The sequence below is a fragment of the Camelus bactrianus genome, chromosome X, assembly GCF_048773025.1.
Source record: "Camelus bactrianus isolate YW-2024 breed Bactrian camel chromosome X, ASM4877302v1, whole genome shotgun sequence".
NCBI classification, from domain to species: Eukaryota; Metazoa; Chordata; class Mammalia; order Artiodactyla; family Camelidae; genus Camelus; species Camelus bactrianus.
Window position 1 is genome coordinate 23,168,574 of NC_133575.1, and position 17,825 is coordinate 23,186,398.

General features: G+C 35.0%; 1 protein-coding gene across 1 annotated transcript in view; it reads left to right on the forward strand.

Moving 5' to 3' along the window:
- Positions 1-17,825, forward strand: part of IL1RAPL1 (interleukin 1 receptor accessory protein like 1) — a 1,156,506-nt gene that overhangs the window by 1,095,279 nt on the left and 43,402 nt on the right. The window contains exons 7-8 of the mRNA XM_010970316.3: positions 10,341-10,473; positions 12,381-12,526. Of these exons, the coding sequence (XP_010968618.1) occupies positions 10,341-10,473; positions 12,381-12,526 (279 nt within the window). The remainder of the gene's footprint in view (positions 1-10,340; positions 10,474-12,380; positions 12,527-17,825) is intronic.

Genomic DNA, 17,825 nt, shown 5'->3' on the forward strand with positions numbered 1-17,825 from the left:
GATTCTTGATGAGTTCCCTTCTTCAGCTTGGTGTATGTTGATTGTTGTAGATGCTGTCTGGGAGGAAGAAATTTTCCTCTGCTCTTCTAGGCTCTTCTGTCTAGTCTAAGAATTAAATTGACATGAGACAGATTAACAGGAGAAGATCAAACCCAGGAGAATGGAATAACTCTCCAAAATGGACAAAACCCTGGCCTTAAACACCATCTTCAGCTAAAGACAAAAGAGGATGTTGGGGTAGTGATTTGGAACTTGAAAGGGGAGGAATGCAATTCATATGAAGATAGAAAAGCAAATGTTTTGTAAATAAATGTTTGCCGGGCCACTCAGAGAAAATGGGACACAGAGTAGACTCTCATCTTTAGGTCCTGCCTAAGATCTCCCCTACTACACCTTACTCATTCTCTTTGCAGATATCTTTGTTGATAACTCTATTCTAGAACAGGCCCTCTATCTAAATTCTTTTATGTAGTTAGGAAGAAAATCAAAAATTTTTGATGAGTCTTTTGGGCCTTGATTGTTTTCAGCTTGAAATAATCAGCATGCCAAAAAGACATTTTGAGGTGGCAAGTTTTGCTCCCCTATAATGCCATAAACTTTTGTATCATGCAGATAGAAGACAGCCATCAAGAGCTGCAATTTGAGTCCTTACAAGAATCCTCAAACCATCTAAAAGCAATGCAATAATAATATTCCCATTTTGTACACCTTTCTCTTTCAAGTGAGTGAGATTTCCTCTCCATTCTGAAGGGGTTCTACTACTGCCTCTCTTCATGTAATTCATGTGGGAAATATCCCCAATAATTCATTCACGTTGCAGTATGCAGCCCTCAAGTTCCTGAAGGGCATAATTTGGCCTCACTTGATGCGTGAACTTCTAGTCATCACTTACAGAAAGTTAAATCCCTTTGGGAGTTTGAGATTTACATATGTTAGCCACTATATATAAAAATAGTTTTTTTTTAAAGTTTCTTCTGTATAGCACAGGGAACTATGTTCAATATTTTGTAATAACCTTTAATGAAAAAAATAGGAAAATGAATATATGTATGTATATGCATGACTGGGACATTGTGCTGTACACCAGAAATTGATACATTGTAATTGACGGTACTTCAGTTAAAAAAAGAAAGAAAAATTAAATCCCATCATAATATAGTATCAGTAGTAATAGTAATAAGTGCTAACAATTTGTAAGCACTCATTCACCATAGCTACTATGGATGTATAATAGCTTATTTAACTCCAAATTATTTGTGATTACTTAAATCTCCTTGCAGTCTATTGGCCAGCCAAATAAGTTGTTTTGTCCTTAAAATCTACAGAAGCATGTTGTAAGATAGTATAAAATACATCTCATAAAGAAATCTTACACTACAGCTGAATTATGGTTAGCAAATTTTAAAGTGCATGTCTTGTTTTGCTGTGATTTTGTTCCCTTGAAATTTGAGCAGACGTTGTTACATCCGGCAGGAATAACATCCTCAGCTATGAGCTTAATATAACCTATCCCTTCCATTTCTTTCCTTTCTTTTGGTATCCTTAGATAAATCTCTGATTTTCGAAGAACTCTCTGTGGTTAGATACTGGCAACTATTACGTGTCAAAAGTCCTAATATTTATTTGGGTAAAATGTCTTGATCAAGCTCCAAGGCAACTTTGTGTGTGTGTGTGTGTGTGTGTGTGTGTGTGTGTGTGTGAGAGAGAGAGAGAGAGAGAGAGAGAAATTCTTCATTTCTGAATAAAGCTTTCTGGAAGAGGAGCCATTCAGTATAACTAATAACAAAAGATAAATATGTTTGGTAAACCACTTTGCTTTTATCTTAAATGGAGGGTCTTCGACAAAACATTTATCTTTACTGTGACTGTACAGTAATTTTAATATCTATGATTAATGATGCAAATGAAATTAAAATCCCCCTACCATTCAACATCTTATTTAAGAACAAAATGCTGACTATTTCCTAATTCCGACTAGTAAGATCTCTGGATGCTGATGCTTTTTAATTAGGGAAGAAATTTTCTTTTAATTTGAAAAAAAAAAAAACAGTTTTTCATTTTTCAGCAAGTTAGAGAGTGTCCTCTAGTGGAGAGACACTCTCTGCTGTCAGCAGTTTTAGAAATGGCCAAATGATACCTAATTAGAAGAAGGTTGCACTAAATAACAAGTGTCCCTACTGCTGATTGGAATCCACTGGTTGAAGGGAAAATGTATTATTTTTCCTCTAAGCCCCCCTCACATCGTGGCCTACTTGAAAACCTGCCATATGACAAGCATTGTTCTCATTTTAGATAACAAATGATTTTTTATGATCAATTTTAGAGTGCTTCCTTCAGAACCTGGTAAGATTGAGCTGACAGTGCACCTTTCTGCCAAAAAGGCAGCAGAAGCATTTAGTGCAATTTATGAAAGCTTTTACAGATATCAACTTGAGACAGCAAGAATACCATTATCTTCAGGACTCCAGCCCTGGCTGACTGATAGATTTGATGTGTGTCGCTCTCTAGATCATAACTTAAATTTTTCTGTTATTATTTGAAGGAAAACAAAGAAACAAAATTGAGGGGGAAATTAAATTAATGTGTCTCTTCTCTGTAACCTGTAGAATTCTAATGCTAATTTCCTGTATTTCTGGTTAAGTGTAGTAAGTAGTATTAGCGTTATCACCTGGGTATCAGAGATCAGACTGGAGGTGTTTTTTCAATATATAAATAGAAGAGGATAAGGAAGAGCTTTTGGTGCTTGACTCTCTGAATCATTTGCTAGGCTTGCCTTATCAGAAACTGCATGTTACAGCAAATTAGAGGCCAAAAAATAGAAAAGGTGGATAGTTTCTCTTGATAACAAGTTAAATAGTTTGGACTTAAATAGAGTAAAGATAAAATTGTAGTGCTGATTCTGATATTTGAAAAAAAGAGGAATAAGGAGAGTGTCCATATAATTCTTCAGTAGGCAAACAAATGTCGAGACAGAACGTGTATGTATGAATATCTTCTGTGTGACTTATTTTAATGGCAATAATAAGCAATGAGGCTAGCATTGTATTCCTGTTAACAGATAGTTTTCAGAAAAGTGTGTACCATCATGACTTTCATGTTATTAAAATGAACACTTGTTAAAGAATTTTTGCTCATATGATACAAGGAAACAGGCAGATGTTATGACCAGTTCAAAGGTAAAGTCAAAATAGCAGATTAAACAGAGTGGAGAAATGGTGAGATAAATTCCAAGTAGGAACAAAACTGATTTTTTTCCCTGGACTGAGGGGCAGTGGGGGGTGGGGGGTTGCAGGGCGAGGGAATCAGATGGCGAATTAAGTCAAATCACTACCAGATGTAAGAGAATTTACATATCAGTTACCTATGATTCACAAAGAGTCGAAAACAGCTCAAAGACCGTGAAACAGCTTAAATCTGATAACTCAGAAGGGCGTACAATAGATAAATGAGTAGTTTTCCACTGAAACATAAATGTTTTTTCCTACATTCCTTTGGAAAGGTAATATATTTCTGTAGCTTGGATTGGGTCATCAGTGACCCAGTTGTACAATATACTTCTTGCCTCTCTACCTACCACTGTCCTTAATATGAACCCTCTTTCCTCTTCCCCAGATTCCCTGTCTTTGTTTCCTGCTTAAGAGTCCTGACTGAATGTTTTTCAATCTTGTTGCTTTTCGCAGCCCCAGTTCCACTTTAAACAGAGTCCAGGGTAAAAAGAAATAGTTCCAGACAGTTAACTCTAACCACTTGCATGAAAATCACCTGGCAGTGCTTGTTAAAAATTAAAATCTCTGGAACCCTCCACGCTTGCTGAGTCAAACTCTGGTTTTGGGTGGGGGGTAAGTTTTTTGACAATAAGTTTGAGACTCAGTGGCTTAAGTAAGAAAAAATACATAACGTCTGAAGGCATGTTCATCTAAACTAAATGATATTGTAGAAGATATAAGTATAAAATAAAATCTGACATGACAGTGGAAATTTACAAGAAAGAAACAGGTTAGCAGTTGCATTAGGAGTTGCAATACGAGTAACCTTTCCTCTAGTTTCTATCAAAACCTGGCTATGATTATTTTCAAGTTGAATATCTGGAATATTAATCTGTTAATGGCCTTTCTATGTACTATGCTGTGTCCTTTTATTGTTTTTCCTTTTAAATTGGAAACATACTCAGATACATATTAGATAACAAACACAGTAAAGAAAAATTCATGATCATGCTCTATTGTCTCAGTTTCCTTTGTATTTTCCATTCTACTGAAGTTTTGCTAATTATATATTCAAATCTGTCAATCATGAAGTTTCTTGTTATTTCTAGGCTCTAAAGAATGGTTTTTCATTCACAGATTTATAAAATAATATATTTTCTCCTAAATAGCGTCTATGTTTTATAATATTTAACTAGTTAATAAATGCCAATTTTTTGTTGTATTGTATGAAACTAATTTTTGTTTCCAGATCAGAATTTAATTCTGATAACTCTTGCCTGGGGCTAAGTCTGGTACAATCTCTGAGCATTTATATTAACTTTTTGTTTAAAATATTTTTATTTTTAAACATTTGGAAATAACTCTTCTCAGTTTTTCTTAAAAAGCATAAGCCTTCAATAATTTATTCAGTTCCTATGAATTCTCAGCTAAAATTATAAATACATCACAGGGTCTGTAACACAACAGTGGGGAAATAAGCATTTTAGGTATGATGTTGTTAATTACGTTCTGTGATTTAATAAAAGCTCTTTTATCTTGATAGTGTTTTTATAATTTTGAACAACACTGGTTATTATTCAATTAATTATATATAATAATAAATTTGGGGTTTAATATTAATGGTAAGAACCACAATGAAATACTACTTCACACTCACTAGAATGGCTATAATCAAAAAGACAGATAACAAGTGTTGGCAAGCATGTGGAGAAATTGAAATTCTCACACATTCCTGTTGAGGATGTAAAATGGTGCATACAGCCACTTTGGAAAACAGCTTGGCAACTCCTCAAAGATTTAAACATACAATTATCTTATGATGAAGCAATTCTACTCCTAGATATATAACCAAGCAAAGTTAAAACATACGTCCACACAAAAATGTGTACAGGAGTGTTCAAAGCAGCATTATTCATGATAGTCAAAGAGTGGAAACAACTCAAATATCCATCAGCTGATAGATACACAAATGTGAGTATATCCATACAATGGAACATTATTTAGCCATGAAGTATTGATACATGCTGTGACATGGATGAACCTTAAAAACATTAAGCTAATCAAACAAAACCAGAAACAAGGCCATATATTTTATGACTTCACTTAAATAAGATGTCCAGAATAGGCATATCCATAGAGACAGAAAGTAGAAGCACATGAGTGGTTGCCCAGGGCTACGTTTGGGAGAAAATGGCTAATGACAGCTAACTGGTTCAGGACTTCTTTTGGGGATGGTGAAAGTGTCATAAAGCTGATTGTGCTGCTGGTTGGGCAATTCTGTAAATATACTGAAAACCATTGAGGTGTACATTTTAAATGGATACATTCATGATATGTGAAATATACCTCAATAAAAGTATTAAAAATAGGAATGCAACATCTTTGAAAAACAATTTTATGGAAAATGGCGTGCTGGTAAATGTTTAACAATTGGTTCTCCAAGTGTAATTTTGACATAGGTGGGTGATATTTTCATTTATATTGGCAAATAAGAGTAGCACATTGGAGATATATGTCAGAACTTTATTTATTGATCAGTGATGTAAGCAAATTATTTGCTGAATTAGGTAATAACTTTTGGATACCAGAGGAATTTTTTTTATGTTTGTCCTATTACCAATATAACAGCTATAGATATGACACACTTAAGCTTAATCTGCATTATTAACATTTTCTCCATATTGTCTAAAGTATAAGCAATCAACAAAACAGTAAATCATAGCCTGATTTGTAGCATTTGGCAATTTGTGAGGTAAGTACTCCCACCATGGTTGATCTCAAGCTACCAACATAATCTCCCTAAATGTGCATTTAGGAAGAGCTATGCAGTAATATACTATTAAATGGTATTTCTGCCATTCAGATACTATAGATGAATAATACAGCAAAATAGGTGGTTTAGAGTTTTGGGTATCTGTTAACCTTTATTTTTAATATAGTCTAATTAATTATAAGTTTCTATAATTTAATTTTTAATACTGACTGCATATTTAACAACCTGCTTAAAGAATTTCTGAAAACATAGTCTTTGACTCTTACAAGCTGGTATGAACCAGCTCCAGCCCACAAGCGAATTAACATCTGAATAAGGAGGCTTTCCATTTGCAATGTTGAAGGCTAGTTTACAAGATAGACTTGGCCTGTTGAGATAGACTGTAGACATACAACCTTTAATTAACGAAGCTTTGGAAAAAAAAGGAACGAAGGGAAAATACACGCACAAGGGCTATTAAGCAAGTTATTCACTAATATGAAATTATTATTGGGTTGCTCATATATTCAAGACAGTGTAAAGGGTCCTAGTAATATACAACGGTAGTTACAGATATAATTTCTGTCTTTGGAGAATAAATATTCTAGTCACTGAACTAGACATGCAATCAAACCAAATACTGTAAGGAATATATTATGATAAAGTACAGATGTGTTCCAAGAGGAGAAAAGACAGAATGACTGACTATTCCTAGAAAAACCAAGGCAGTCTTTTGGAAGAGGTGCTATTTGAGTTGGGATTTAATGGATGAGGAGTAGTTCACTAGGTGGAAATCAAGAGAATTCTAAGCAAAGAATGTAACATTAAAAAGCATGAAAATATCAAATGGATCATGGATGGAGTACTCTGAAAACTCAGATGCTGAAAACCTGTTATGTCTGTTACGTAAGTGGCATGTCCTGCTTCATCAGCCCAAGGTATAAACTCAGTCATGCTATTTTTTATTTTCCTAATTCCTATTTCCTAATCGCCTGATTAACTTTCTAAATAAAATTTCCCAATTATATTTTCCCAGTTTTCCTACTTGTGCTTATTAATCTCTGTCGGTCCTTATTGGATGGAAATGCATCATCTCTCCCTAGGCCCCACCCTATCTCATGGTTTTCTATCAACTCCTGGTTTTTATTCAGCCTCAGTGGAAGGGATGATGGTTGTTTCTGCTTTCAAACAAAGGTAACACATACTCAGGGTCCAAAGTCATGGCTCTTAACAAACACTCATGTGATTAGCCACCATTTCCCAAATGAAAAGTACTGGATGGACACAGCTTTCTTCCCCAACACTTAAGCAATTGGGTAGTCCCAGAAGAGCCTAGCTTCACCTGGCTTTCTCTCAAGATTGACTCCACTGGGTTCCTAGTGTTCCTTCCTGAAAAATAGTGCTATGCATAAGAACGAGATTGGTACCTTTTGCTCAGCCCCACAAATAGGTATAATTAAGAGAAATGACTCACAAAAAATTCACAGAACAGATCTATACTCAAGTTGACTTTCTATCCTGATTGTTTTGAGAAGCAGCTGGCAACTCCTTAATCTGTCTGTCTCTCTCCCCTACACACATACAGTGATACATACAAATTCTAAAAATAAAAAATACATTCTCTACCTTATCAGGCTTCCTGTGTAATCTCTGCTTGGAGAGACTTCCTGTTATCACATTGATAAAAAGCACAGTGATCTGTAGTCACTACTATCACCTATGATTTTTCCTTTTAAGAAATTATGTGGAAATAATTCTGTCTTTGCAGTGACTACTCCATATGTGGTCACAAAGTATTGTAAAATTCTTAATCCTTCTTCATTCTCTCTGATCCAATCCCAGTTTTGCAAATACGGTAAGAGTGATTTCTTTAGACTGCAGATGTGATTATGTCAGTCTCCTACTGGAAATCTTCCCCTAGCTTAGCATTGCCCTTAAATGGAAGCCCCAGATCTTCAACATGGCCTACACAGAAGATTAAGGCCACCACTGCTTTGATCTCATCAGTGCTCTATTCTCCCCCAAACCCTCCACCTACTTCCACCCCCCACACACAGTTTAGCTTCAGCCACTCTGAAGTTACATACTTCCTCCGAAGTTCCCTAGCTTCTCTCACTCATGCTCTTTCCTCTCTACCTGAAGTCTTTTCTATTTTTCCCTCCACCTTCCATGAACACCATTCTAACCACAGCAAGCCCAACCCAATTCTGGATAGAGTTCCCCTAATGGCAGATACTCCCAGCTCAAGCTCAAAGCAAAGTAGTCAAAGACCAGGTGAGCAAAGATGATTGAAAAGGGGAATCATTTCTTATTTGGGTGCAGGAGCCATTTACTAGGTGTGGCCACACAAGGCCAACAGATGAGAGAAATGAAGAATGAAGTAATGGAAAATTACTTGGTCTGGGAAGGAAGGAAGAAGAGAAGAGAGATAAATTCAGGTCCCAGTGAGGGATTCAATTGACTTCTCTGCTAAAGAATGCCAGGCTGAGTTGCTAATGATATGATCATTATTTTTAAGTCCCCATATTTAGTAAAACTATAATGGAAAATTAGGTAATTTCTGGAGTTTTCTATGTATGAGTTCCTATCATTAACTCCTACCTAAAAGCTAAAACTTGATCCCTTAAAACACAGATTGTGTAAATTATTCATATGTAAAAATTGTTAACTCTGTAATATATGTTGATTCTGTTAGCATATGATGTTCACCATCACACCATGTAGTATTGTGGGATTTAGTATTGAATTTATTACTTTTTTGACACGATAACAGGTGGTTCAGTTGCATAAAAGCTAGTGTTCTTATAGAAGTGGAAGAGCAAAGACTATTGGACTTAAACTTGTTTTGTAACATTGGATTGACACGTCCCATAGAAATCTGTGGTTTCCAATCAGTAAGACTGAAATTCAGTTATCTGTTGTGTAATGTAAATATTCTCCAAGGGAGGGGGATTCCATGTTAAAAGATTTCGAAAATGTTTATGTATAAAAATTAATAATAAAGGAACCTATTTAGAGCTCCATTTTGCCTCTTAGAAGTTTGTAGACATTTTCTGGACTTTTGTCTGGTTACTAATGATGACTATTGTGTATAGAATCAAAGTCCATGAGAAATCACTTTCTTGGAGAACATTCAGACATAAACAAGGATAAGGTAAAAAGAGAAAGCTGTATCATGCCATCTTATAAATATTAGAAGAGCAATAATTTATTTATGAACTACTCTTATACAATGAACATACTTAGCATAATAATATTATTTTTATTCAATAAAAAATTTTCTTATTGTGGGACTTAGAGAACAGAGTTTACATATAGGTTTACCCATGCCCGGACTTCAAAAGAGTGCACCTGTAAGTGCATTATGGTTTTCCCTAGGTTTATATTGTAGAATCACTCACCTGTCCCTGAGAGTTCCCCTGAGCTAGTCCAAGCTAAAGTAGGCCCTTACAGGTCTCTATCCCATCCCGCATTTATAGCACTACTTGGAGGCAGTGAGATCTTAAAACTGTAATAGTACGCGAGTATTTCAGTTCTCAAATACTGTCTAAGGCTTGGGGAAACCAGGTGTTTGCAAAATTGCATGACCTGTCCAGAAATACACCTTATTTTTTGTAGGCGTTAAATTCTTCCACCTTTTGGTCAGGGACCTCCACTTACCTTATTAAGTAATCAACCAATCTGTATTCACCATTGCAGTGCTCTCTCTTGAGCAGCATATTGAAAGAAACTTACCTCCACAGTAATATTAATGATTTTACATCTAATAAACATCCCAAATATTTATTCTCATGAGTTGGTCATTCGTACTTTAATGTGCTTTTCTACTTGAGCATGTGTTGGTTTCCTTAATTAAAATATTGTTCCTTATATGTAAAAATACTTTAATAACTTTTTTAGGGGATCGTGGATTTAGAGTTCCATTTCTTTCCCATTGAAAATTTTTGTTCTATTTCCCACATTCAGGACTGAGAAACATCTTCTACCTGCTTTATAAAATCTTATATTATCAACATTATGAGCTGTCTGATATCATGCTTTGAGAAGGGCACACTACCTCTGTGGTATCATTCCCAATGATTTATAACCTCTGTCTAATCATGTGGAAACTTCGGGCAAACCTAAATGGAAGAACCTTCTATAAAATAACTGACCCATCTTCTTCAAAATCTTATAAGTAATTCTGATTCCATTAAAAAAAAAAAAGCTATCAAAAGCATACATTCTATAAATTTGCAAGAAATAGAAAATATCTGAAAAATATTATTTTGGAAAGATGTTTCATTAAATCAGTGAATTGATTAAAATGTTACTTGTCAGTTTGCCTAAAATAAGAGTATACAAATAGTTTTATAACACATTTTCATCACTTCTCTCCATAGGTGATTCAGCTAATCTAACCTGCAGAGCTTTCTTTGGGTACAGTGGAGATGTCAGCCCTTTAATTTACTGGATGAAAGGAGAAAAGTTTATTGAAGATCTGGATGAAAATCGAGTTTGGGAAAGTGACATTAGGTAAAGTAATTTTTTTTCTTTTAACTTGTACTGCCAGGATTAACATTTGCTCTGTTAGTGAATAGAAAGTGAGTTAAAGGAAAAGAAGAGGAGATTTTGGTTTTACTACTATAAAAATATTGCAACATTTAGTAGCAAAGAGGCAAAGTACTGTTGAGACTGACTATGAAATTGTAAAACGTGAATGCCATTTGCAAAGCATTTAAGAGAAATGAAAAGGAGTTTTTCACTAAGCAGTATACTGAGTGTGAGACAGACCAAAATTGCATCAAATATGGAAAATGTGATATTGTGACTTTTTTTTTTTTAAAAAAGTTCTTTTTCTTTTATTGTTGAGAGAAAATATTAACAAGGTGCTAGGACTTAACCAAACACAATCTCTGTTATTTCCTTTTATATACTTTTACATTTTTGAGGCAACAAGTAGGCTATAAGGCACTTGATAGGAATGATAAAGGATGCAAAAATGTTTTTGTTACCTTTTTTAGTATGACTTTAAGGTCTAGATATTAATAATAGAAAATAATCATTAAATAATGCAATCTATTTTGAGGGCATAATGCTTAAGCCTCTCACCTCTTTTTTACAAAAATAATTAATATATTTGTTCATTTACTTTTAAGTGTTGAGGTATTCAATTATGTCTAAAATTATGCTTGGACACAGATACTCATTTTTAATCATAATGTAAATAAACAAGCATATTAATAAGTAAGTTCTAAGTGAATCAAAATGCTGATCATTTATAATTACTCTCCTATCTAAGGATTGCATCCTCTGGATATGTTATGAGTATTTTAACCAGATTCCTCTTCTTGAATGTGAGGACTTTTAAAACTTGACCAAAGGTGTAAGAGAAAAAGTTTTTCAATAGAAAATAAAAACTATAAAACTGTCATATAAGGTTATTTCCATTGGAATTTTCCTCCTAGCAACAAATACACAAGAATATTGCACTCCAATTGGGTTTTGAAATGCCCAGATGAGCAAATTCTCCAATATATACTAAAATATTCCTCTGCCATTTTTCATGTTTAAAACTTCACTATTCTCTTATACCCATACACTTTGAAATGCTAAGATTAAAAAAGGCCAATAAACTTCCTCACTTTTTTCTCTCTCTCCTTTGGTGGGTGCTCCAGGAAGGTTCTAGAAAGTTATTTTTTCTTTATTCAGCATTAGGAAGTATTGTGCAGAGATGAGTTACCAAACAGGTGGGAGGGTGGAGGTGGAAACTTTGAGAGCAGGGAAAGGGAACCTTGCTTTGAAGTTTTCCATTTGCTCTGAAAGATTGCTAAAATCCTTGACAGTGAGGTTAGTGAGCGTTTACCATTGATTTTAAATGTCAGAATTAAACACTTCATCAGAACATTTAGTCTGCATGTTTGTAATTTCATATTTCTTTAAAAATAGGCAAATGATTGTATCATTAAAAAAAAGAAAAAGCCAGGCTGAAGGTTTCAACTGAAATGTCAAAATAGCTCAGAAATTTTCTATTCCTCCTTTTTTAAATAATTAACCTGATAGATAATTAGTCTTCCAGCCTAAGACATTAGAATTTCTTATCTCGCCCTTACATCATATTTCTTCTTAAAGGGAAAGCAATTTATAAACTTTTCTTCAAGGTGTCTCTCACCTCTTTATTACGACAGTGTGATTGTCCTGCTAAGAGAGATAATTAACTGCAACTTCATTAGCATCTACAAAGACAAGCTTCCTCATTAGAAGTGAAGAAGAAAAGGGCATGATATAATTTAATTAAGATCGCATCAATCCGTAACCAAATTTGAAGCACAGATGCTGTAGGTATTTTCACATCAGATTCAGATTCTTCTAATTTTTTTTTCTTTTCCATGTATGTGTATGTTTGTGTGGGGGTTTTTGTTTCGTTTTTCTTTATATTTTAGAATCCTCAAGGAGCATCTTGGGGAACAGGAAGTCTCCATCTCATTAATTGTGGACTCTGTAGAAGAAGCTGACTTGGGAAATTACTCCTGTTATGTTGAAAATGGAAATGGACGTAGGCATGCCAGTGTTCTCCTTCACAAACGAGGTGAGTGTAACCTTCTAAGCTTGAGTGGTTGACTGCACCACTTAATACTAAAGAACAGAAGGGAAATAATTGAGACGCAAAAAAAATTAAATTTTGGTTTTTTTACACAGCTTTATCCTAAATAAAATAAGCACATTGCATTAGGGCCATCAAGGCAGATAACACAGTGAATGGGTGACTAACTCAGGTGCTAGAGTCAAATTTGGATTCCTTGTTCTGTTTTAAAACCAACTATATTAACCGTGGAAATGGTCTTTAACTTCCTTAAGCTTCAGTTTCCCGATAATATGGAATGGGGGAAGATAATAGTATCAACTCTTCACTGTGTTTTAAGGATGAAAGAAGACAATAAATGTGAAGAGCTTGGCACAGAGCCTGTACACAGGAAGTTTTTAGTTAAATGCTATTTGTTATTATTAGAAATAGGTAAACCAATTAAAAATAACCAAGATGGTTTAAAGTCAAAGATTGTGCTTCTTATTGGAAGGTTTTTCCTTGAGAATTATGTCCAATAGATTCCCCATTGTAGTACTTTTTGACTTTTTTTCTGCCTTGGGTAATATCCTCCCATGATTAATAATAATGAATTATTATTCAATTATTAATTAATAACAATTCAAGATAGGTTGTGGTTGAGTATAATATCTGCCACACTAAATCTGATTCCACAGCAACCCCAACACCTTACACAGAGGGTTAAAATGTATATATATATAGAATTGTCAGAAATTACAGACAGTTGTAAAATTTGATCCATGCCTTTTAGTTGGTGAATTTGTTCATGTACATCACAAGAGAAAAATATGTTTTTTCTACATTATGCTAAGTGAAAACTTTCTTGATGTTCTCTTACTCAGCAAATTTACAGTGATTTTAATTTCAAAGCATATGTTTAATCCTAAAGTCTTTGAGGTTGGAAAAGAAAGAGAATGCTCAAGACTATTCCCCTCACTTTATTGCTTAATAGATTCCCTTCGAATAATGTTACTGAAAGCTGTTAAAACAGACACCTCCGTTGTCAAGGTGACTACAGTATTAAAATAGTTTACTTTTGGGGGAATGTTAATAGAAGGAAAAGGTAAGCAGCAACTAGTAAGCAACATGAGTGTTTCTTTCTCTAGCTTAACATATATATTCAGTCAATGAAAGGATTTAGAGTAGAAATATTATACATATAAAAGGACAGAAATAGCTTCTCAGGGTTGGAAGCAACTTAAATGCTGTGTAATTGAACTGCTCCATAACATCTTCCCAAGTGATCTGTTGGCTTATATGGGATCACATTCCATTCCCCCTCAAAGAAGTTAATTCTATCTTTGGAAAAACCTACCTATTAGAAAGCATCCCTACTTCACTGTCTTTCTACCCCTTGACCCCACTTTTAATCTCTCTTCCTCAAAATAGCCCTTCAAAAGTTTCATGACATCTTCTGGGCTTTTTCTTCCCTAGGTTCAACTTCTTTACTTCCTTTTATTCATTCTTCTTTTATGTGGATAAAATACTTTCACCATTCTGATCACTGTCTTGAATATGCTCTAATTAATGAGCCTGAATTATTCCTCAAGAAGAGAGGTAGTGTAGAGAAGACATAGGGCACGTATAAAAATCTGTTGACTTGAATAACATATATTTCTATTTTAGGACAAGGTAAGGGTGACAGTTATATAGTGATCATAAGGAGAAAGGAAGGAAATGGATTGTTTCTAAGGAGGATACAACTCTTAAAGCTCTCTTCTAGCAGACAGGCACACAGCCAGGAAGGGTCAAGCTCCCCTAGGCTATTTTTAGCATGGGTGGCCTAAGGTTAAGTTGCCCATAGCTACAAAAGTTTCCAGTACTACAAAGATAAATGATTGAGGAATCAAGGAAATTGTTTGAAAAACTTTTCTAATACTATCTGATTCTCTAAACATGAAAAATAAAATTATGGACAATGTTAGAGCACTCTTCAATACTTAAATCTTCCACAGTGTTTTTAAATATGTATTTATGCCAGTAGCATTTAATTCTTAGTAAAATAAAAGCATTAAGAAGCCAAAAAGAGTCCTTCAAGGTCATATACTCCAAAAGACTCTCTTGAAGTTAGTGTTTGCCTTCCTTTTAAGGGAGTTCTAGTAAATGAGTCATCAACTCAGAAAGATAGCAATACATGTCATCTCCTGCCCTGGAGAGGCTTATAATCATGGGGAATGATCTATCCTAACCATATTTGGGAGAAAGAAAGGACTTTGGTTAACAGATAGCAAAACCGCAAGTTCATCAGCCCTGCAAGGTTCAGAAGGTCAGGGCACAGTACATGTGAGCTGTTTGGGTCTTTGCTCATAGGGACCCAGAAAAGGCCAAGTTGCTGTCATACTAACAATGATGTAATTACCAGATGAGTTGCTGTATTGCTCAGAAGGCTAAAGCTCAGAGAAGAAACCGGAAGTTGTCACTATGAATCATATTTTTCTGCCATTGACTCATAAATCCCTTAACACCTTATAGGCCTTCAAAGTCTTTCTTTTTAAAACCTCCATAGAAAGATATGTTAAAGCATCTGATGAATACAGATCTTAAAGCCACAAATTATCAATTCTTCTGACTAGGAAACTTGCCAGAACAACCTTTGAAAAGTAACTTAAGCATCTTTTCCTCCACTGTTACCTTTAGTTCAGTGTTGTTGACATAATAAAATAAAAATAATGTCAGAGCCCTCTGATGAGTGGTAAGGATTCTTTGAGATATCACTCATATATATCAACTGAGTCTTCCTTAATGGCAAGAGGATACTCCAATAAATAGTTCAGCTAGGATTGAACTAGGGTAGATTCTGGGCCAGCCTTTTCTCTTTAAAAAAAAATCTTAATTCTACAAAACCTGGCTGAAAATTTGCCAGGAAATTTGACCATAGAAAACGTCTGCTTGAGAATATCCAGAGTTGTTGATTCCTGCAGCCAGGAAAGGTAGTTGGAGAGTTAGGATCATGTCAGACATGCAGTAAAGATATATTTCACATGCTATATAGGAAGAACTAGGTTATGCAATGAAAGAGAGACAAAGAACGAAGGGGCAAAGGCCATGAGGCCATATTACTCAATGACAGCCCTGCCCTTTATTCCTCACTCTAGTCCGTAGCCTGACAAGCCTCAGAGTTAGACCTTTGTTCCTAAAAGAACCAAAGCAAAGAGTAGACACATTCACTGCTGTGTTATTTCTCATTCCTACTGTTGCCCATACTTGACTAAATTCCATGTATAAATTTCTGAATCTTTGACCAAGATGCGTTTACTAAAGTTTCTAATTACTGCAGCCTAACTCAACATGCATCAAACACTGACCTTCAGTTTCCCTCCAAAACCCCAACCTTTCATATTTCCTCCATTTTTACATTTTCCATTTCTTTAACGCAAACAGTTCTCCAGATGGATACCCAGCAGCATTGGGCTCTGGCCGCAGACCTAGCCACTTTTCACCCTTCATTCTTTGAGTTTTTTCATTCATACTCTTGTTTTTGATGACCTCACAGTGTGGACATGTTTACTCTCTGGAGCAAAGCAGTTTAATGGTTAAGGGTGTGGACTCTGGAACCAGGCCGTATATACAAAACCCAACTCTGCTTACTAAATGTGCTACCTTGGGCAAATCACTTAATCTCTGTGAGCTTCAAATTTCTCTTCTAACAGTGGGAATAATAATAGTACCCAACATTCAGAGCAGCTATGAGGAGTAAATAAACTAGTAAATATCAATATGTATTACAATGTCTGACCCATGTTTATCACCCAGTAAATGTTAGCAGATTTTACATGATTTTTCTACTCCAACTACATGGTATTCTGGTTAATTTAGGATGCAGTAATAATGTGTTCCATTAAAAACTCCCTCAAATCTAATTTTTCTTTCACTAAAATGGTCAGCTTTAGCTCCAGCAATTTTGTTCCATTGATTCTATATTTTACCTTGTAGTAGAGTTACTTTAGTTTCAATGTACTGTCCTAAAGCAGATCTTCATTCATTTATTCATGTGTTTATAGATACTTATTAAGAACCTACTATGTGTCTGGCATGCATACAATTGAATGAACAGGAAATAAGAACCTATATAATTTGAAATGCCATTATCTGCTTTTTGAATTACATTGATATTAAACATTCCTAATGTAGTATTTACAATTGTGGTTCTAGGAATGTTTAGCTTTGAAACTGTCACATTAAGGGAATGTTCATTAACAATTCTGTTCTGAATGGTTATGTTTAGACATATTGATTACAATAATATGGCAATTCATTTATCATGAAGTAGTTTGGGAACTGGCAAAGCATCTGTCTGAGAGACTAGCACTAGTTAATAATAAAAAACATCTAGGTTTTCTCTATTCCCCCTTAAACACATTTTAATTCTTGCACACATACTCTCGCTTCCTCTCTCCCTCCAAAGAATGTAATCTATAGGAATTAGACTTGCTCAATAAACTCCCTAGTCCTCGGAATATCTTTAGTAATGTAATTAACATGCACATCATTTAGGATTCATTGTTTTAAAGCCAGATGAATTTAGACCCAGTGGACTCCTTATCCCTTCTTGTAATGAATCATTTTTGTAATATGTGCCCCTATCCTTGTTAGTATTTACCTAGGGCATTTATTTGCTGAGAGATACAGTAAGACCATAGAACTGTGTAAAGCCCTCTCAGGGCTCATCATTTGATATCTTTGACCCTTGATTTCAGAATATGGAAAAGCCAAACTTTGCCTGGACATTAAAACCTCCTACCTTTCTGCATGGCTGCATCTCCCTAAAAAGACCATGACCCATTAAAAACTGAGTAGGCATCCACAGAAGTGTTACTTTTACTGAGTCTTGCTGTGGGGGAGGAAAAACAACTTTACTGTCTACCCTTCTAGGTCCTTGGCTGAGACCCCCCCCCCCACCATATTAAAAGACAGATTAACAGAAGAAAAATAAACAGAAATTTATAACATGTATACTTCCTGTATACATGGGAGAGACCCAGGAAAAACTGAGTTACTCCCTGAAAAGGCTCAAGCCTGCACCTGAATTACCATCTCCAGCTAAAGACCAAAGAAGCTGTTGGGCAGAGGGGAAAGCCAGTTATGGGAGGTGAGCAGGAAAAGCAAAGTAAACAAGAGCATGGTTGTTATGCAGATATAAGTGTCTGCCATCCCCATTCAGTCTAGAGATTTAGAGTCATCCTCCTCCTGGTACAAAGAGGGAAACACCCTTACAAATGAAGATTTCTTTTATAAATACAAATCTCTCTTACAAAAGAGTAACTTCTACTCAATTTTTAGACCT